Source organism: Nothoprocta perdicaria, unplaced genomic scaffold (assembly GCF_003342845.1).
Source record: "Nothoprocta perdicaria isolate Ctin4 unplaced genomic scaffold, notPer1 scaffold_19, whole genome shotgun sequence".
In the NCBI taxonomy this organism is placed as follows: domain Eukaryota; kingdom Metazoa; phylum Chordata; class Aves; order Tinamiformes; family Tinamidae; genus Nothoprocta; species Nothoprocta perdicaria.
Window position 1 is genome coordinate 3,175,968 of NW_020455093.1, and position 22,136 is coordinate 3,198,103.

Consider the following 22,136-nt stretch of genomic DNA (forward strand, 5'->3'; position numbering starts at 1 on the left):
AAATACCAAGTAAGTGGCAGCAGGTSACAGTGGCAGCAGCCTCCTCTCTCACCTCCACCAACCCCAATTATCTGCATTTCAGGTTCTGCAGCCCATGACGTGGGACTCCACAGAGGGCAAGCGGTGCTGGAGCAGGACCCTAGGTGAGCAGCTCTCCCACAGCGTTCTGCCCATTCACCTTCCTGCTTGCACGTCAACATCCCCAAAACCTCCTTGTTTTAAGGCAACATCTCATCTTTTTTATTTTTGAAAAAAAGTAAATAAAGCCGCAGCCAGGAGGATTATTTTCAAACAAACTCAACCTGCAAGAGGCTAACGCAGATGAGTGCTCTGCCAGCTTCCCAGCTTCCATGCGCCCCCTCCCCTTTGGTTGCTTTCCCTTTTCCAAGGGGGTTCTGCCTTCAGCACCGGCACAGCCCAAGGGAAGCTCCGAGGAGCTGGTGCAGCTGCTTTCACCCCTTCCAGGGCCATGTAATCAGATATATGTGCAGCCAGAATAATAGTGGCTCTTGAGTAGGGGTTTTGTTTTTTTAAGAAAGCCTCAACTCTGGCGTTTGCATATCTTTACATTTTTAATTTCAATTTTAAATGYATTTGCCCATAATGAATATTCACATACAGCCCTTATATCTGTACAAAAAACATCCTCCGTTCTTTAAATGGAGTGTGAACAGCCATTCCAAAGGGCTTAACAGAGCCCTCAACGTTTGGGAAAAGCCCCTTCCCTGGAGTTTCCAGCAGGGCACACAAAGCCAGACACGGTGTCCCAGGGAAGGGGTGGCACTCCACGGTGCCACCGTGTCCCCAGGGAAGGGGTGGCACTCCACCGTGTCCCAGGGAAGGGGTGGCACTCCTCATGCCGAGAGGGGAGCTCCAGGCTCGCAGCCTTCCCCTCGGCCTAGCGGCCATGCAAAGCACGCAGGGCACTCGAGGCCACGGGCAGGCGCCTTGGGCTCCCATGGGATGGGTGGTGTTACATCCCATGGGAATTTGGGATAGTCGGTCAGATGACAGAGATTATCCTCCTACTCGGAATTCTCCATATTCGATTAGTTCTGGCTTCAAACAGCTGACTGCGTTTTGTTTTTATCCTTAGGCCCTGTGGGCTCTAGGCAGGAGACAACAGAGCCCTGGTCACTTGTGTATCCCTCTTAMGGAACAGACCCAGCCCGTGTCCACCCCTCCACACAAAAGCTGTTCAGTTCAACAAGATCATCTACTTCCCATCCATTCATTTTCTTGAGAGGGAAGTTGCCTCAAATTCTACAGAAGCAAAGTTCTAGAAAACACCTTTTCCCGTTTTGGCTAAAACGGCTTCAGGAAGGCCTGATTTGTGTTCTTAATGAAACGTAAGCCCAAGCTACTGAGCCAGCTACATCCCCACCCCAAAACTGCCAGAAGAAAGAGAAACGTAACCGCAGAAGTTGCTCTGCGTCTCCAGCCTGCTCAGCAAGATTCCTTTTCACGTGTCCAACCTATTTTTCTAAGGGCAGTTCCGCATTCTCAGCTATATTAAGATCTGTTGTTACTTAAAAAAAATAAATAAAAATAATAGAAAATCTCATCTCAAGATTCAGCATAAAGACAGCATTTAAAAATAGAGTTGGAGCAAGCAGAGCTCTCAGACGTGAGTCAAAGCCCGAGAAGTGAAGGAAATTTTCTTTATAATGCAGATTTCTAAAAGGATTAGGAACCTCTTCYTGAGTTATTTTGCTTGCTTGGCAGTTACGCCTTTAGTCTATTTGAATCATATTTCCAGGCTTTTCTCCCTGACCAACAAAGCCAGGGCTTAGCATTTCCCCACCCATTTTTTTTCCCCTCCTCTTCTTAAGGAAAGCCAAGATTCTCATCAAGGCAACAGCAGGATTCAGGTTAAAACCCCGATCTGCATAAAACCTGAGCTGGCCGGGGGCTCAAACGCCACGGATTCGACCGCAACATTCACCCCAGCGCACCAGGGACTCTCCTCTCCCTGATGATCTCCTAACGCTGCAGTTTCCTGGGGCCTTTGGGGTAGATGAGCAGATACCCAGCCACACACGAAGGGAAGAAGCTCATGGACGATCCCAGCTCCGCCAGGAAGATGATCCTGGAAGTCACCATGGGAAGAACCCGGAGCTTGTGACTTCCTGCTCCGTGTTTTAATCACCCGGCCACTCTGCTCACAGCTCAAAGGAGATGCACGGCACGGGGCCTATGTTCACATCTACCAAGAAATAATCTTCAATTTTAAGAATGCAGAAAAAAAATCCAGCAGCTCTGCTCTATGCCCTCAAGGAAGGGCAGCAGAGACAGCCAAGTTCTTTCCACACAGCACCCTTTTCCAATGAGATCTGCCTTTCAAACAAACCAGGAAAAACAGACGTAATTAAAGGGCAATCAAAGCGCTGCGGGAACCTCGCTGTCAGCGAGATGAAAGATGCCTTTTTSAAATGAAGGCTTGCATAGCCACATCTCTCTCTGGTTTATCTCGGACGCCGCGCTCTTGTCACGCGAAGAGTGCCGGCAATTTTGATTCAGTCCAAAGGCTACGTACGCAGCAGCTTTGGATGAAATGTCACCTTGTGGAGCCTCTTAGTCACCGAAAACCAGTATTCAAAGGAACCGTATACAGGGCCACATCAGCAATACCTGGGCTTACCACAGGCACCAGCAAGGAGCTCGGACGGGTAGCAGCACGTGGTACTTCAAAGCTTTGGCCAGTCCCCATCAAATAGAGGCACAAGTAAGACCTGAAGTGAAGGACACGTCAGACTGCCCTATGAGGCAGTTCTTGAACATCCTTCTGCACCGCTGCCGTAACTAATACCCTACACGCCTGGCCTTTGGGGCCACGAGACAAACCACCTCCTCCTCATGGCTTTATTTTCAACAGAATAATTTTCAATTGACCTCCTTCCATATGCGCTCCACTAGGTTTTTATACCCACAGGACAAAGACATCAYTCCATAATCCAAGCAAATTTTCCATTTAGACAAAGTTTGAGCTGTTTTCTAGCACTCCCAAGTAGGCAAGAAGCTCCTAATTTTAATGTTACAGTTGGCATAAAATTGGCAGGATGCTTTTGATTTTCAGCTGTTGTATCTGGACAGAACATGACGTTTGGAGTTCACAACACACCAGCCAGGAACACATTAAGCTGTGATGAGCTTCTTTTTCAGGAATGCAGTTGGATGCAGTTTTTCTCAACCTTGCCCAAGTCATTTCACTGCTGTGCCCAAGACACAAGAGGCAAAGGGATTCCTGTGATCCTGGAATCACTTCCATAGCAGACAAACCCAATCCCTGCGGACAGGCTACCACACACATCCTCCTCAGAGGCMGCGTGGGACCTCCCACGCTCCTCACACAACACAATCCATTGGATCCAACTGTACCTCCCTTTGCCCTGTACAGGTGGCTTTGTGACATTGCGGTTCCTGCTTTTACAGGGCTAAGACCTCAGAGCAACTAAAATGAACCWAACTAAACTGGAACCTCTAATACTCATCTGATTAAAAAAACAAGTGAATGAATCACAGAAKGGTTAACGTTGGAAGGAACCTCTAGAGATGATCCAGTCCAACCTTCCTGCTTGAGCAGGGACACCTAGAGCAAGGAAATCAGGGAATCAGGGAAAGGGTGCAGACCTGCATAAAACCTTGGGTACGGCCTAGAGGACTCGTCCCAACCTCTCTGCCTTGACCCTTCCCTCAGAGGATGGGACGTGCAGGGCTGAGCACCACAGAGGTGGAAGCTGCCCAGCTATCACCACCGCACGCAGCCTCCACCCATGGCAACGCCACCAAGCTGCCAGCAGGAATTCTGGGAATGTTAATGGGAAGCCCGACAGGCACTGGTCTCCCACAGACACACACAGCTCGGGGGAAGGCCAACACTGGGTTACAACCCTGCTTGCTGGCTAGTTGAAGCGGCAGCCCCAATTCCACACACAGCTCATTTATCAGCCATCCACTAAGAAAAATTACCCGGAAGCTCAAGGGCTGCTATTTGAAGGCCCAAAGCGTGTGGTTGCTCTACAGGCTTTGATAAATATAAGTGGGACAGGGAAAATAAAGGGTCTTCTCTAAAGACATGGCCACACGGGTGCACACGAGATGGCCCTTATCACGCTTCGGTCGTGCTGTGAGCTGCCTGGAGGCAAGTTATGAAGCCAAAAGTTTTATAAAAGTCTATCAGGGCTGTTTCAAAGGCTGCAGAGAGGCAGAGCCTTGAGCCTGGGCMCTGCACTGAGCAGAGGTGGGTCAAGGCCAGGCAGCTCGGAGGGCYGGCACAGGTCTGGCTGCTCCCAGCCACGAGGCCTTCCCGAAGGAAGCAGCGCTGGGAACACAGCTCGGTGCGGATCACCTGAGAGGTGGCTCATCCTGGTGCTCTCCCCTTTGCTTCTTCACCGCCCACGTGCACCACAGGTTTTGCATCAGTGGGAGACAAGCCAGGAAACAGGAGATAAAAGTTGGGCAACTTATGCACCTGTGGGCTCCGCAGCCACCTCCTGCCTTTGGGGTCGGACGCTCCAAATAAGGCCYGTCTGGCAGACGTGCAATAGGGTTGCATCCGCTCCCGCTCCGAATCCGTGCGGGAAGTTTGCATTAAACCTCCGGAGCTCARCTGGGGCGACCGACACAAAACACATCCCGGGTTCTACAGCACGCCAAGGAATGTGGAGCGGGAAATATCCGCCATTCCCAGATAAAAGGACCTCCTTGCAGCGAGTTCCCTCCATCAACAAAGCAGAAGTGAGTGGTAATGAGAGGAAAATACATACTCCTGCGCACAAAGAGCCATGCAGATTGTTATTCCAACATGTTCTGAGGCAAGGGAATACATGAATGGCCCTGTTCACAACACGTGGGAAACGCGGGGACGGAGATTCCCATTCCTAGCACTGCTTTCTCCCCCCCCCCAGGCTCTGATAAGATAAAGATGCAGGCCAGGTGTCAGCTTTTGTGGGTTTGAAAGACAGTAAAAGGTTGGCAAAAAGGAAGCAACAGGGGAAAAAAGGAGTACTGAAAGACTGGAGTCTACAAACACATGAAGGGTCTGAAATGGAAGTTTTGCTATCCGGCTTGAGAGGAACGGAGGGATAAAAATAGAGTCTTCCTCCATATAAAAGATGATTTTAGGAGGAGAATTATAGGAAGATAACCTCCCCACCACCCGCACTTTTATAATTACGGCACAAGTTCTTTATTTGGCTGAAAGACCAAAAAAAAAAAAAGGCACTTTGGGACACTAAGTCCTGAAGGAAAAAAAAAAAAAAGAAAAACCTGCTTCTAATTTAAAACATTGAAGAGCAAGACAACATACGTTTGTTCTTAGAAAACTCAAGAAAGAATGGAAGGGCCTGTATTGGAAGCAGGTAAGCAGTACGTGCCTYGACTTTCCTATGTCACTGCTCCAAACGTTGCAGGTACTCGTGCCTCAAAGAGCTTGTGGTCTGCAGCCTTGGCTTCAAACCAGTATCTTGCCTTTAAGTATGTTTGACTCATCACATTTCATAGTTTCATTTCCAACTAACCAAACCTGTACCTCCATAATGCTGCCGAAGGTGGCAACACCTTATTTAATGAGACATATGACTGCTGCTTCATTACAATGGCATCCACATAAATACATGCAATATTCATCAATCAAAAGTTAAGAATTCTTCCTACGGTGAACACCAAGTGCAGTTAGGCTGGAATAAACTCTTAAAATAAATCAGGGCTGTACAGGCCAGTCTTGTTTCAAGAGATACACCCTCCCTAAGAACTGAGCTCCTCTAAATGATAGAGTCTTGCTCAAAATCTACACTCGGCATAGACGAGACTCTGCCGAAAGACCACCCTCATTGAGCAATCTTCTGTTTCAAAAGACCAACCTAAATTAGCCTCAAATTGCCTTAATACGGAACTGTTCTGCTTTTCTTGGGGGAAAAAAAAGGCAACAAAAACAGTATTTAATTGCTCTGTCTTTCAGAACGTCGCTTAAGAGATGTCACAGTGCATTCTCTTCAGTAGAAAGAGCAGAAAGTTCTACCACAATGCCCCAAATCTTTAAGTGCCGCTGTTACACCCTCGCTGCATGTTCCTTTGGATTAGAAGGGTCTTTCACACACAGCATCTGGCTTCCAGCCATTTTTCTTCTTTCCCCCCGCTTTCTTTCTTCTCKTTCTGGAGCGAGGCAGTGGGAGGACAGCAGAGCTCTCCCCAGGGCRCTTCTCTGGGAGCTGCAGGACACAAGGCCCCAGCTCAAGGGTGATCCAGAAAGAAGTGGGGCTCCAGAGCAGCAGCAGGGTGCCAAACTTGTCCAACATTGCCAGCATGGCAAAACGTCACAAAGAGTCACCTCTAATCGCTAGAAATATGACTTTTTAAATTGTGTTCTGCCCAGGTAGGCCTCTCCTTGATCTTCAGCTGAAGGGATAAGCAGCAGAGCTGCTGGCCACACGTATGTAACCAAGGCTCGCCGGCCAGGTGAGGGCAGGGGCCACCAGCACCAGAAAAGTCACCCTGTGCCTACCCAGGCTTGTGCAGAGGGGCTCCAGGGTGAACAGAGGAGCCTCTCTGCCCTCTCGCCCAACATGAAAGCAACCTGGCTTGCCTGGTTCAGATCCCAGGTCCCAGCTGAACCAGGGTCCCACAAGGCAGGAGCTCAGACAGGATTGGAGCAAAGCTGGATCCAGCAAAGCCAGTTATTCCTGGGGAAACTGATCTGTCCAGATTGTTCAACTGCCACTGATCTGAGAGCAGGTCATGTCTCCAGGCCAGAGTTAAGGGATAGAGAATTTGCTTTACGACCTAACCAGTAACACAACGGAGGTAACAGGACAACCACCACCGTTATAAATAGAATAGCAGCCAACACTTAGGTGGAAGTGCACATTTACCATGCATATAGTGGTAATATTCACTAAACAACTTTTGTGAGCACTAACCAAGAGCAGGAGACCAAGGCATGCTCTACAGAACTGGCAAAAGGYGGTCCTAAGTCTCAAACTCACGACCAGAGCCTACAAACATTTCTCCCAGTYGACATATGGAGACCAGAGGCACAAACAGGGCCTGCACGGATAAGATTCCTCTTCCCTAACTTAGGCACAGACTTTGAAGATGGTCAAGCCTACTGTATGACAAGAGTTGATCAGAGGCAGGCACCTCTAGAGAGCTCCAACCCAGCCATAGACATCTTATTCCTTCTACTGGAGGCAGTAGAAGCAGATAATGAGCTTGGGTTCAGACATCTATAAGCTGATAAAAGGAAGAGAATCCTACCTCAGCTGTCTGCCCAACAGAGCAGAGGGCTGGGACAGGGTGGGAAACTGTTTGAAGCCTCCAGAAGCCTCAGGGTAACTCCAGCATTACCTGCTGCATGCAAGTGAGTGCATCAGCTCCATATCCGATTCAGACTCACCAGATCGGGCTTGCACCCTACGACGACTCCTCCATACTGAGGAGYTGCACTGACTTTCCTAAACCCGACTCATCGTTTCACCCGTTTACTGTCCCCCACTGCCTCCTCACGAGGTGTAATTCTCTCCTATCCCATCCTTCCCCTGTACCTGGTAGGCTCAGATCTCTTACACCTGTAAGAATCATCACTTCCCACTCTGCAGCATTTCCTCTCTACCTTATCCTAAGGGGCAGCACTTAGAGGCAGCTTCATCCCCAACTCCCTCAAGCCTGGCTTTCCTCCTTTCCCTATCCCACGACAAGGGGCCTTTAGGCCCTCAGCACTTTTCCAGCGCATACTCGCTTTTGCGGAGATCAGGGAATGCTCAATCCACTTCTTTTCCATAGGGTGGCCACATCTCCCAGTTCCTGTGCTGTCTCAGAGGAACAGGAGAGGGCAGAGAGGAGCTGCAGCCAAACACACACCATCTGCTCCCAATCCAAGAAGGAACAGTGCCTGCTGTGCGTGCCTTGCTCCTGTTCCCACACGTCTGTGCTCACAGACAGTGCACAGGCACTGTCAGCTGCACGATGACTCCGTTCACCAGAGCAGGACCTGCCCGCTGCGTCCTGCACACGGAAATCATATTCTGGAATTACATCCAGCTCTCCCAGCTCATACATCTGGGAGACAGTGGATGCCGAGGGGAGCTCAAACTTCCTCTTCTTCCTCTCCCACTCCACTGGGGAAAAAATAGATCCTGGAAGTTTCCCTTTTGTGGGGTGCAGTGAGGCAATATGAACACCCAAAAAGAGTATTTTTCCCCCTGCCACCAGAAATTGCACTTTATAAAATCCCCAAAGCACCCAGACTGCCTGGCAAAGCTTTTCCTTGGGCAGGCGACCTCTTCATGGCTGACAAAGCAGCMGAGGTCGGATGCTCCCACACCCCCCACAACGAGGGCTGCTTCAGCAAAACGAGGCAAGGGTTTGTAGCACAAGGCAGCGGGGCTGCTCGGGSCAGCGTCTCGTGCTAACCTGCTGTTCCTCCTTTAAGGCTTTTCACACACACCCACCGCCCTGGGTGCCTAGGTGAATAATTACATCAGAAACTCAGACGCACAGACTCATCACCTCCCATTTCACACCATTAGACTGGGCTGCACAGGACGAAATCACCGCAGCGAACTGGAACCAACAGCAAGAGGGAAAGGGGGAAAACAGCAGCACCCAAAGAATTCCTCAGCTCTGGTCCTACTAACACCACGACTGCAAAAGCAAGTTCCTGATAATCAAAAGCTGCTGGCTGATTAATCATACAATCTATGCAAAACTGCTGCTGTTATTAAATGTAATGTGCTGCATTTGTTACTGTGGGGAACTTTCTGTAGCGTCAGAAACTCAGCTCTCTTTACTCCTTGCTTCAGAGAGAGACACAGAGAGAGAAAATGAGAGGCTGAGAGAATGCAAAGCAAATGAACCATGCAATAAAAATTGTTGAAGTTGGCTCAGGCATCTCCTGATAAGATCACAGGCGTTGAGAAAGGATTGCAGCTCTGCTGATGAGAAACCCAGTCACTGACAGCGCATCCGCTCAGGGAAGGGGAAAAAAAAATACCAAAAAAAGCCAACCCCAGCATATTTAAGCAGGCTCTTACACATGCAGAGAACTTGCTACAAATGAGAATCCTTTGAACAATGAAGTCCAGAGCATTTTTTCATAATAAGACTCTGCTGTGAGGTGCCAGGTCTTGTACTTTGGTACCAGGAATGCCTCCCGGCTACTTCGAACCCAGGACTTGAAGCACAGGAATCTCTCTGAATCTGGAGAGAATCTTGTCTACAAGACAAGATGGGCAGCTCCTGCCTTCCTACACCACCTCATCCCATACAGCTGGAACATGACCCAAGRCACCACTTGGAGGGTTTGGAGACCTTTTCAGGCTGCTACTGGCCATTTTGCTATGGACCTGCAACCTTCAACACTACTTAATCAGGTGACTGTGGAGCACCTGGACAATAATCAGCTATAATGGCCTATTTCAGATAGTTCAGCCATCTCCTGAAGCAGCTTTCCAAATGCTTTGCTGCATCTTTTCAAAGCCCTACATAARTGCTGCTTGCTCCACTAAAAGCAACCATGCCTTGACATGCCAAGGGCAGCACAGAGAGGCTGCTGAACAATTCAGTCGTTCAGCTCCAGAAGCAGTTCTCTACTTTTAGCATCTTCTGTCTGCTTTTTGCTCACTTACTTGCCCGACTGCCTTGAGATTAAAAATCAGGCAAGTGGCTCTCATCACCCTGTGGTGGGTGGCTTTCCTTGGGGCAGCTGCTGGGTTTTCAGCAATCTTGCAGCCCTGTCTTTGGTTAGAGTTTTCGCTTCTCTAAGGCCCTAAAATCATGGCTGTCTCTGCAAGATCCATCCCTGTGTTCAAGTCCAAAGCCTTTGGACAGCTTGTGAACACAGACTACCCACGTTCTTTGTGCAGGGCAATCTTAGCCTGGTTACAGCAATTGGGAAACACTTCAAGATCATGTGCTCCCTCCTTTTGACAGTTTCTGAAGCCTCATCTGTTTGTTCGTACAACAAAGTGTTTCACGCCTCAGCAAATCTCCACCTTTTAACCTGTTTCAGCAGGTAAAGCCCCCCTGCCATCATTCTCAGCCTGATTTAAGGCAGCCCAACTAACGAGCCTGGTGAAGGGAGAAGCCTGGCAGCCAGCACCAGCCTCCTGAGTGATATTGCCCACGCTGCAAGGCAGCACCTTGTCAGCTCGGCAGCACATACAGCTGCTCACTGCTGTCACACACCCCAACCATCTTCCACACACAAAAAATGCTGCCCATACTTAGGCACCTACTGTAGCGCCCAATGTTCTGCAGAGGGACCAAATCAGAGTTAACCAGCGGGTTGCTCTGGCTCAAACAGGTCACTGTGTGCTGGATTCAGCAACACATTCTTTGGTGAGAACAACGACTCCCTCTTCTGTTTAATACAACCCCATTGCCACAGTCTCAACTCCCAAGAACYTGCCCCTCACCACCCACCAGGATCCTCAAGGAGGCTGTGCTAACTGCCAAGCCCAGCTACACTCAATCACACCTTCGGTTCGTTCATCACTGCTCTGCAAAATGTTTGGGGCTTCCTTTTGTCAGTACTTGTCTGCCAGGCAGGCAGCTCTGCCAAGAACCTTCAAGCAGTCGCAACGCTCTCCGCAGTTGCGCACGCAAACCCTCTTAGGAAACAGCCAGAAGGTTTTGCCCAACACAAGCGTGTAAACAAACTTGTTACATGCTAATCAGCAGGTAGGCCACACGCCCTTCCCCTCCTCCCTCCATCTACGGCAAGGGCAGGAAGCTCCACTGTGGTCACACACCTTGGCTTCCTCGTTGATGTCCCAAGTGAAGGATATGGCGTTGTAGGCAATCTCCTCGATATTGCTGATGGTGTTGAAGCTCTCCTTGTAGTCAGCTACCAAAAAAAGAGAGAGAGAGAAAGAGATGAAGGAGAGGAAGAGACGATACCATCAGGACTTCTTAATCATACCAAGCAGCTAAGTATCAGCTGCAACTCCTCTTCGATCCCTTGGGGGCAAAGGAAGCTCAACTGTTAGGAGTGGATCATTAAAGAGGCCGGAAGTAGTTCTTGCACACACGCAAAAAGCGAGAGATGGAAACAAGGCACTGGGCAGAAAAGCTGAACTAGAACCTGCAGTGGGAAAGGCAGACATCCCTGGCATTGCACTTCTCCGTGCCACACTCTGCTGCGTGCAGGAAACCCTATCCCGCGTGGCTGTATGGCGAGGGTAGCTCTCAATAAGACTCCTTCAACAACAAACAGATTTGCATGCGCGTCTGCTTCAACTGCCAAGTGATTAATCCCGGCTTTATTCACAGAAGGAAGGGCCTAGGAGCACAAACCAGCCTTCGGCCAGGGAAGTCTGGAAGCCGGCCAGCCACAGCCTTGTCTGTAGGCAAGTGGAAATCTGCAGTGTTGTTTCCACCCGCCACTGCCTTATTTTCCACCCTCCCCCCTCCTCTCAAGTGAACTGAACCAAAGACCAGTTGTGAGCAAAGCTGTGGGAAGGAGGATGATTCGTATCGAGGTATTTCTAGGAGGATCTTGTCCTTTGAAGACACAGCCACAGAGTCTAAGCTGCAATTTACCTACAACTGCCAAGATATTCCAAAACAACGGTGAGTTGTTTGTCCCAAAGCAAGACCCTACACCCAGCCTGAACACCAGGCAAACAAAATCTTTCAGAAATCAGGCTCTTTAAGAAGTTCTTGAAGTTACATTAGCTCAGAGYAAACAAAAGCTCTTCAGGTCTTAGTAAAGCTACGGACAGTACAGAACATGATCCAAAGGTTCCTTAAAATAACAGAGCCAAATCTGGACAAGGAATTAGGTTTGGAGTTTGCCAGCAGCGACCAAAGCATTTCTTACCTATATCAATGCATCTTTGTTTGGCTGTGTGCTGCCTTGAGTGCCAGTATTTCCAGTGCCTAAGCTGATCTTCTCTTGTTTTGTCTTCAGCAAACACTACCATGATGACACTCTAAAAGARGAGAGCGAGAAGACAAGATTAATATATATCCACACACACGCTACATAAAAAAAAAAATATTTATTAGTATTTTAATCTTACCTTACAAACACACATACATGCACRCACACACAAATATGTGAATGGAAAYGCCACAGAATGCAGTTGTTTTGGAAGCTCTTGGCACGAGAGAGCATTTTGAGAACAAACCCCAGGAGAGCTGGCACGCTGCCGCGGAACAGGAAGGCAGACAGCACCTCTTTCTGGGTCATAAACAGAGAGGAGCAGAACTGCCCTTCTAACTGGAGTTCAAGGACCTCACTGCAGCTGTTGCATCATCCTTACACAAGTGCTGACACCACATCTTGGCGGAGTGAGCCAAGATGGGTTGGTCTGAAAGTAGGTGGACAGCCAAGGAACGAGCACTGGCGATACAGCGCGGGCTAGCTGCCCTCAGTGCTGCTGCTACGGGTCAGCTTATTGCACTCCAGGGGATTTTAAGGCAACCAGTGTATACATATATACATACACACACCCCCTCCTTCCCAAGGAGCCATTACAGCAGTCACTCACTCGGACTTTGCTGATAGGGTGGTGGATTCCTTCACTGCTGCTGACTTCTTTCAGCGTGATAGGGTAAAACTGACCCTTGTTCAGGTAAGTCATCGTGCTGTCCCCAGGCTTCTGTCGGAGGGACTTGGAGGCTTCCAGGGTGTATTCGAAGTTATTCCTACGAAGAAGAGGGCAGTGATTGCTAAGACATTTTCCTGGAAAGCTGATTAAACGATCTAACATTTAATTTGGATAAACTCCAAAGTTGTTAGTTGACTCACTAAGCATTCAACAGGCGAGGAAGTGGGGAAACAGGATGAGYCCCTTTTTCAACCATTCCCTTCATGAACGAACATTTAAAAGAAGTTCTTGGCAAGCTAAATCCCAAGATCTATCAGCAGGCAAGAAGCTCCCTATCAAACTCAGAGCAACAGCAAAGCATATTAGCAGTTAAATACACAAATTAATAAGCTATAGCCTTCTCTTCCCTCTTGGTCAACTGCTGCTAACCAAAMGCTATCCTATCCCCTCCCTTAAAGCCTACATGAGAGTTTCACACATCCTATTTATACTTCTTTGCTACAGATCTCAAACAGCAAAGCAGCAAGGCTAGTGGGCCAGGGAGAACAAGAGAACTGGAAGTCAGCTCCAGGAGGCTTTGCAGAGCTGACAGACAGCACTGCATCTTCCTATGGACATGGGGATTAGCCTCAGAGAGATCTACAAAGACAGCATCTAAAACAGGGTGCTCTTTCCTATGTTTTTTCCTTGAAAACATAGGTAGAAAACATGGGTTTCAGCTATGAGGAGCAAATGCAAGTGAGCAGACCCAGCCACGCATTGAGACCCCATGTTTCACTTGGATTCAGTGCACATGGSAGTAACTTGTACTGCTTACTCACAAACAAGCCAGCTGTAATAAAAGAACAAGAGGATATGGACCATCAGGAGCTTAACGTTACCCAGAAATGCTGTCAAAAACATAATCTTCTGAATTCATGTTGGCCATGCGGAGATTCAGTTCAGTAGGAAAAAACACCTGTGATGGACAAAAAACACAAGAATTAACATAGCAGCAACAAGAAATGTCAAGATTAAACAGATACTTGTTACCACAGAACTTCTGGCAGGCAAATTGATCAATAGATAACAACTGATTTTGGCTCTGTACAAACAGGACACTCGAGCGGGGCTTTAATAAGATACTGTTGGGTGTCTACTATGTATATCTCACAGGGTTTATGAGCCAGTTTATGGCAGCATTTTAAAGCTTTCCCAAACCTCAAGGAAAAAGAATAGTTGCACAGCTCTCTAACGTCTAGCCTGAAAATAAAGTTGTTCCTCTGTACCTCTTGTACTCCTTCCTTAAAAGTCTCCGAGAAGGTGGAATCTGGTGTTCGTCTCTGTGAGTTTTGAGGCTGAGTGTTGGAATTGAACTGGTCAGGATTGAGATTCCGGTCGAACACCACGACCCGCTCTGGGGGCTCGGGGTGGTAGACGCTTGGCGGGATTCCCACTGCAAAGCCATGGGGCTGAGTCTCCGTTTTGATGGAATGGGTGGGCATGGTCGCGATGGAGACGGTGACSGTTGTGTCCGGGGTTGTCAGGTGACCTCTCTTGTCCATGCCCATCTGGGGCGTGTGCGGAAGGACAATATTGAAAGGCACATTTTTCAGCACCTGGACTCTGTTTTCTCCAGTGGAAATGAGCGATTGCTCTGTCACATTCGGGATGCTGTTCCTTTAAAGCACAAGGAGAWAGGCACATATAAAGTAAACAGCAGTTTTGTAGATCCTACGAGAACTAGAAATACTTCTCAGCCTTTTGGACAAAGTGAGCTAGCACCAACTTCTGTGCTTGTGAAGACCAGCTCTGACCCACCAGAAGGGTCAAGGTACTCACTCAAACTGCTATCGTCAAGGGCCCCTGTTGGAGATGAATTATCCTGGAGCAGAGCTAGGTGTTAACAGCCCACAATTCTGACAAACTGCAGTTTGATGCCCTTCCCACCAAGCTGCAGCACACACCGACCCACACTGTGCTCCATGGGCACTTTTTTGATGGAGAAAGGGGACTCCAGCCTTCTGTGACAGGATTATGTGCCGCTTGGGAAGCCCTGATGAGGAAATCACAGTCCTCTTCCACATATGTCCCTCCCAGGAGAAGCCACACTGAGGCTCCCTGGAGTGGCTTCCCTAACTTCCCATTCCCCACCCCACCACACTCATTTCTGTCGGGATGACACACACAGCTGTGGCCGTGCTGACCCAACAGTCAGTAGCCACTAGAAGAGCCAGCCCTCCTTCCCTCCCAACAGGGTGATCCTGCCCTCTCCGTTGCATCAATTCTGACTCTGCCCTGACACCCTGGCAAGCCAGTTTGGCTTGTTCGACGGGTGGGAAACTAGTCACTACTTTTCTCCTCTGGGGTTATGGGTCAGTGGAAGACCAGAGTTGGTGCAAGCAGCAGCAACACAAACACATGGCTGGGAACCAGACAGCTCCTCTTAACTGTCATTCGATCGGCTCAGCCAGACCACAAAACCTCACCTTGACTCTTAAGATGTTCCAATCTGTCTAAAGGAACAGGAAGAAGAAAGTAGCAGTGGAAGCCTGACACGGATGAGCTTCACATTTGTTGTATTTATTTAAGCAGTATCTTTTCTGCTTTGGGGATATGAAAAAGGGAGGGCAGGAGAACAAAAAGAAAGGCGTTCCCAAACAAAAGTCTACAAAATACACAAAAAAACCCTTAAGTCACAAACACTTTGAAGTCTTTTCCTGTCATCCCATGCATGAGGAAGCAACTTGCTGGTGTGCAGGAACAAGAAGAGAAGTGGCAAGTAACTGAGGCAATCCCATGCAAAAAACAAAGGGTGCCCATCTCCTCTGCATGTCTTGGAGGGGGCTGCTTGTGTTCCCAGACTGCGCTGAAGGGGAAAGAGGATCCTTGGACTAGGTCAGCCATCTGACACAAGGAGGAAAACACACAGATGGGGATGAGGAGAAATTTGTGTGGCTCGGTTCTCCACATCATACCTCAATCCCTGTCCTGTTCCTGGGGCAGCACAAAAACGTGGGACAAAAGCAAACAATTTTTTCTCTTCAAGCATAACACTAAAAAACAAATGACACCTGCTCAGCAGTTTTGGTGGTCTGAGAGGGAACGAAGCAGACACACAACTGTCAAAACTAATACCTTTTGCTGTGATCTTGGTCAGCATGTTCTACCTCAGGCTTAGCTGTTGAAGATCTCCTCTCCCTTGGAACCTGGGAAATAGAATACAGTTACAGCATGACTTGTTTCTTCCTCACAGAAAAGGAAAAAATAGCTCTCATAACACAGCCATTAGAGCTTTTTACCTATTTGGTCAAATTAGGACAGCATCCTCATCAGACACCAGGCATTATTAGTCATAGTGCTCAACTGATGTTAATGTTCTTACTGCTTCGGGGTGCCAGRTCTGCCCCGCATGCTGCTCAGCAGATCCTACAGTAACCAAACCAGCCAGTTGTGCAGGGTTTGGATTCCAGCCAGTGTTAGACAGYGCTGAAACTGCTGTGGCCCACGGGCCTTTTTAAACTGAAGCGTGAGCATCTGAGTGAGCAGGACCAGAAGCTCAGACTAGCAGTTCAGATTTGCCTTTCTGAGAAAGGCACAGGCTCAGTTTGCTGGATGAGCTCGAGGCTCACAAGAAGAAATTGCTACACGTCKCGGGAGACAGCTGGTTCAGGCCACTTTCTCAGATAACTCTCCAGTTTCCAGGCTTCCTCTCCAGTTTCAGCCTCATTCCTGGAAGGTTGTGTTTCTAGCCCTCCCCAAAGAAGGTGTCCCCTTCCCTAYGGGGAGCAGGGGAGGGTGGCAGGCTCCTCCTCAGAGGTTGGGAGCATTCCCTCCTGGAAAGCCCACCCAGAGCAACCCTTTCAAAGATCCACCTCAAGCTCTGCACAGAGCTCGGGTGGCTTTTAGAAGCTACAACCCTCCCAGCCACATTTTCAGTTACAGTTTACAGCAGCTGAACAGAGCCAGAAGGGAACAAGAAGCATATCAAGAAGCTACAGCCTGATACATACCTGACCACTGACAACACACGAGCTCAAGCTCTATTCATCCTTTCAAAGGCACAGCACAACCACAGGTACTTTGGCTTAGGACACAAAGCAGCTCAATATTGCTCCTGGCATTTTCTGCCACACACAGAATTCCTCCTCCAAACACTACACGCAGAACAGTCACTCTGTTCCTGCTCCTGACAATTCAGCTTAGTAGCTGGACTGGATTTCCCAGGTCCAGAGAGCAGAGACTCCATGGGCATTTCAAGACAGAAATCAGAGTTTTTCTAACATCTCCACTTAAGAAGTGGCCCCAGCAGTTTTCAGCGCTCCTTGTCCCACCGTCTGCCTGACGTGGCTGTCCCACAACAGGACACACACCACGGGTGTCCCAGGGAGAAGCAGGCTGGAGCTTTGCCTCGGACACAGTGCACACGACACAGAAGCACATTTTCCCCAAACACACAAGCAGTGCTCCAGCAGAACGCAAAAGGTACTTTACTGATAACATTAACCCAAATCCTGCACCTTTTACATCAGGTCATGACTCTAATAGCATCAGAATAATCAGCTTTTGCTTTCAGTGAGCAGCAAAATTCTTAAGAGCCTCTAAAAGGCTGGAGCTAACTGTTCACAGGAGAAATATATCTATATATTCCAAAATGTATTTGTCTGAAAGACCAACATTTAAAAAACTCTAGATCTTGCCCAGAAATTCACTGCCTACAAAGTCTTAATTACAACAGTTGAGTCATCCATCAAAAGGAAGAGAACTCAAGTATTTTTGCTTATTTTATATAGGGCATTTGAAGATGAACTTATCATCTAGGTAGAGGTGACAAAAGCATGTTCCAAATGGCTGCCCATTGTCCCTCAGACTGTACTTCCTTACAGCCTTCAGTAAAGCTTCCACTCTCTTCTAACAATTTTTCTTCACAGAACGGTGCAGAATCCCCCCTTTTTTTTTCCTCCACTGATTTTTCTATACAGCTACTGATAGGCAAACAAAAAGCAAACCCTGAATAAGACATTAATGTACAGCAAATCCCTTGTGCTTTGCCAAGCATGAAAGATCAGCATCAACGTTCTCTTTGCAACGTGCAGTTTTAGAAGTCAGGATTGATTTTGTGGATTAAAACTGGTCTGGTGAGAGGGGTTTTTTTCAAGAGCACAGCRAGTGTGGGCACAGGCTAAAGCAGAAAGCCAGTTCTCACAAAACTAGCTAAATAACGCACACATCAATGAGTTTGTGGCATTTTATCATACCTACGAAGTACTAATCTCCATACTAAGCATTGAAAGACTATTTTGATACATAAGGCCACGTTCATCTCTTAAAAAGACGGGCAAGGATTCTGAAGATAGAAGGCAACTCCTTCTAGGCTTTGAAGGAATGGAGACAACTACCATACACAGCAAAGGATAATTCAATGAAAGGAATCCCATGCACCCAGAAGAATGTTTGGCTTCAATACAGCTGTGGGCACCCGGAAGGAAAACCATCTGAGAATACCTTGAACACTAGGAAAGACAGTTGAAGTTGTCGAGGGTCTAAGAGAATCTGGCAGCTAGTGCTCACTAAAGTCAGGCTGACAGAGCCAACAGGTCTCTCAGGCTGGCACCTTGCTCACCACAGCCAAAAATTGGTCATCATCTCCACTCACACTGAAGTAGCACATTTGAGTTCCAGTGAAAGCCCACAGTCCCATCAGAACAGGGATCATGCGAGCAGAAGAGAAGAACTTTCTCCTCAGCTATCTAAATTCAGGCAYGGACACGCTTCAAAGTCTCATTCTTCGGGACTATTAAGACATTGCCTCCTGAAGAATTCGAGAGTCAACAGGCAAACCTCAACTGAAGCCTTTTAAGATCCAGATGAGTATGTTTCACTGAGCTAAAACATWCCACTTTTCTGAAAAGACCAGTATTTTTTGAGTTAGAAGTATATATTCATGGGTCTGAAAAGTCCTCTAAGAAATGATGCTTTATCCATGGGTGGAACAGGAGCTCTGCCAGAGCTCCCCCAGGACAACCTACCTTGTAGTAATCATAGAGCAGGCCGAGAGCAGCCGCGCTGTCTTCGTCCCCATTGATGCTCATCATAGCTTTGGTAGCTGCTGTAAGGGGATTTTCAAGAAAGGATTTCCAGGCCTCATCTTCACTGGTATAGGGACGTCTCTGGGAGTAGAGAGAATCATTCTGAAGAACCAATACAGGTCTTTTACTAGGAAGAGAAGGGAAAAAGTAAAAAAAAAAAATTGTTAAAACACATAAAAAAACATTCTGAAAGTCTACGGCACTTCCAAATTAGCTGCCCCAGTTTAACTGGGTTCATATTCTGATTCATGGCGTTACAAGGATTAGTCAAACACAAAGCCCAGAAACCTAATTCTGATCTCACTCATACTCAGCATAAATCGAGCTGAATTTGACCCAACTGAGTAGGATTACATCAGTTTATATATGAAAAACCCACAAGGTTATTCAAGACCACAACTGACCTGCTAACAAACACCAAACACTCTGAATTCAACCCAGCAAGAGTTAAAGTTAGTGGCTTTCCAACTATGGCACCTTTCAGCACATCTTAAGTAACAGTCTTGAGCTGTAACCTGCTCCCAGTTCTCTGCCTACTTCAGAGGCAGCTCTGCTGCCCTCTCAGACCCAACTAGGAAGCATGGATTCATGAAGCACATTCCCTATCGAGCCTGGAGAAGGCACCTTGCTGACAGAGAGGATCTGGAAGTACCTAGAAGTGGTTGATCTGGTGTAGGCTACACAGGGAACACTGGCCAAAAGGACTACAGGTCAATTCAGCTGCATTTTTTTTTTTTCCAGTATCAAAACTCAAAGCATTTACTCTCTGGTTATCATAGAAGTTGCCTGCAACACTTGCTTGAAACAACATCAGGATTTGAACAAGGGGAAAAAATGATTTTTTTTTCTTTCCGTGTTATACTATTTGGGGGAGAAAATAAATAATAATAAATCTAACACACACCCCGGACACCTCCTGTTTGCTGTGAAAGAGAAAGCTCCAAGACCTGGGCCCAAGGCGCGCAGGSGAAAGTGGAGCATCCGCGGGAAATGTGGCTCTACCAGTTCGACAGATCAATGTATTTTAGCCCCATTGATTGAACAGATGCTCCATCTCTCAAGCCAACTCAAGCTAATATTGTTTGAATGTGATTCYTAAACAGCATTCAAACAATTTTCTGTCCAAGATAAGCATAATCACTTGCTATAGATGGGGGGAGGGTGATTTTCTTAAATAAGCCAAGATTGGTTATTTTCTTAATGAATTCCTTAAATAAATAAATAAAATCCCTATCACCATCAGAACACTTCTCCCCATGAAGATAAGTATCCTTTTCATCTCCTATTTACCCAGATGCATTCCGAGATTGAAATATACTACAAATACAAAAAGTTGTGAAACGCCAAGTTGTGAAATACTCTAATCACTATAATCAGCTTAACAGTATCCTACATTTATCACCGCCTTCTACCAAAAAGATTGCAAAGCACTTTGCAAATTATGTGTTCGATCCTTTATCGGTTACACAAGGAGTCCCATTCAGCTTCAATGGGACAACTGCCCGAGTTCAAGACAAAGTGAGTGGGAGTTCCCAGGATTTACAGCCACAAAGTACCCTTATAAATTAGCACTGTGTAGTGGGGGGGGGAAGCAAGCAAGGAAGCAAAAAGGTAAACTTTTAACCAAAGACTTATTTTTTTTTCAGGTATTCTACATATTTCTGCATGCACAGACACTGAAAATGTGTTGTCTCTGGGAAGCAGAGCATTCCCTTTCTATCAAAGGCAGCACAGGACAAAACAAGCTGGAATTTTCTTCTGGGAGGCTGTAGAAGCCCCTATTCTCATGCASTGTGATAAGGGATTCCTTAAGCGTCCACAGCAAACGGGCAAGTCCTCAGGTTAAAGTCACTTGTAAGGAAAAAAAGGCAAGAGCAGCGTAACCTGCAGGCAACTCTTTATCCATCTATGGGGAGCTGCAGGGCCAGGCAGCCTCGCTGGGAATTCAGGAGCCCAGGGCTGCTCCCCTCCAGCTGCGCCGCCTTCATGTGGAAAAGGAACGAAGGCAGCAGAAAAATAAATAAAAAACGGAGAACAGAAAGATCTMTTAATTTGAATCCCAAAAGCTACAGGTTTGTGATTTCCTTCTCATGGCAACACCTGAATAAAAAGCAGGTTGTCTTAAAGAGCATCCACCTCCTTTAGGGGCAGTGGAGGAAGAATCAGGGCTGCCAGTTGGGGTGCAGCTCAGTCCCTTAACAGAACTGCCAAGTCTGGTATAATATATATATTATATATATATATATAATATATATATAAATACATATATTTTCCCTTCGATTAGGGAAGACAAATATGAGTTTTTTTTTTTTTTAATTCTTTTTTCCCCGACAGACGAACTTGGGATAAGTTGTGGGTTTCCAGGTGATCGTGGATCCGCTCCTAAAGCGGTGGACGTCCCATCGCTGCTGGGAGCCTGGGAATCCTCTCCCCACTGCACGCTTCAGTATCTCAGGATCCACTTCCTGCTTGACCATGCTGGAAGCAGAAAAACGCTGCAAAAATACTGATTTTATCCTGATTTGCAAGGCCTGCACAGTCTGCAGCATTCCAGCTTCTTCCGTAAGAACTGCCCGTCCCTCACTATGTCAGGATCCACCTTTCCTTCCCTTAGATCTGCCTCCACCATTAACAGCCCATCAGCAGCAGCAGCTCGCTCCGCATCTGCGCCTGGCCCGCACTTCACCCGCTCTTCGCACGTACTTTACGTCCCCAAAGCCGGGACGCTTTCCTCCCTTTTTCCACACAAAGGCACCCGCGACGGCCTCGCCCGTTAAGTTTCGTGGGAAGCAGAAACGCAGGCGGAAAATCCCAAGCGGACTGAGCGGGACCGTCCCCGGCTCAGCAGCCTCCTCGCAAGGAGCGGGGTGGCAAAATAAGCAAGGAAAAGCGCTGAGCTTTGGAAGGAAAATAAAATAAAATAAAATAAAATAAAATAAAATAAAATAAAATAAAATAAAATAAAATAAAATAAAATAAAATAAAATAAAATAAAATAAAATNAAAATAAAATAAAATAAAATAAAATAAAATAAAATAAAATAAAATAAAATAAAATAAAATAAAATAAAATAAAATAAAATAAAATAAAATAAAATAACGCAGCGTTCCTCGGGCAGGAGCTCGCTCCGCGCTCCCGTTCCCGAGCCGTTTCGCGCACCGAGGGAAGCGGGGAGAGCAACGCAACCTCCTCGCGCGCCGCCGCGGCTCCTCGGGTCACCGGTGACCGATGACGCTTTGGAAAGGGATAAAAAAGGGACAAAAAAGGGGCAAAAAGGGCCCCAAAAGGCTAACCGAGCGCGCGGTTACCTGGCGAAGTCCACCTTGCCGGAGGGATGCGCCTCATAGAAATCCATGCGGGCGCCCGGCCCCGCGCATCCGGTGGCGGAGCGGATCCCGATCCCGCTCCCGGTGCCGGCTCCCGCTCCCGGTGCGCTCCCCGGCCCCCGCCACGCGGCCCGCTCGGCGCCGCCCGCCTTTAAGGCGCGGCGGGGGGCGGACGGCGGCGCGGCCCCCT

General features: G+C 47.7%; 1 protein-coding gene across 1 annotated transcript in view; it reads right to left on the minus strand.

Moving 5' to 3' along the window:
• Positions 1–22,136, minus strand: part of GRHL1 (grainyhead like transcription factor 1) — a 38,843-nt gene that overhangs the window by 16,525 nt on the left and 182 nt on the right. Inside the window, 7 exon segments of the mRNA XM_026037102.1 lie at positions 10,749–10,843; positions 11,819–11,930; positions 12,492–12,648; positions 13,433–13,509; positions 13,820–14,210; positions 15,669–15,739; positions 18,560–18,746. Coding sequence (XP_025892887.1) covers positions 10,749–10,843; positions 11,819–11,930; positions 12,492–12,648; positions 13,433–13,509; positions 13,820–14,210; positions 15,669–15,739; positions 18,560–18,746 — 1,090 coding nt within the window.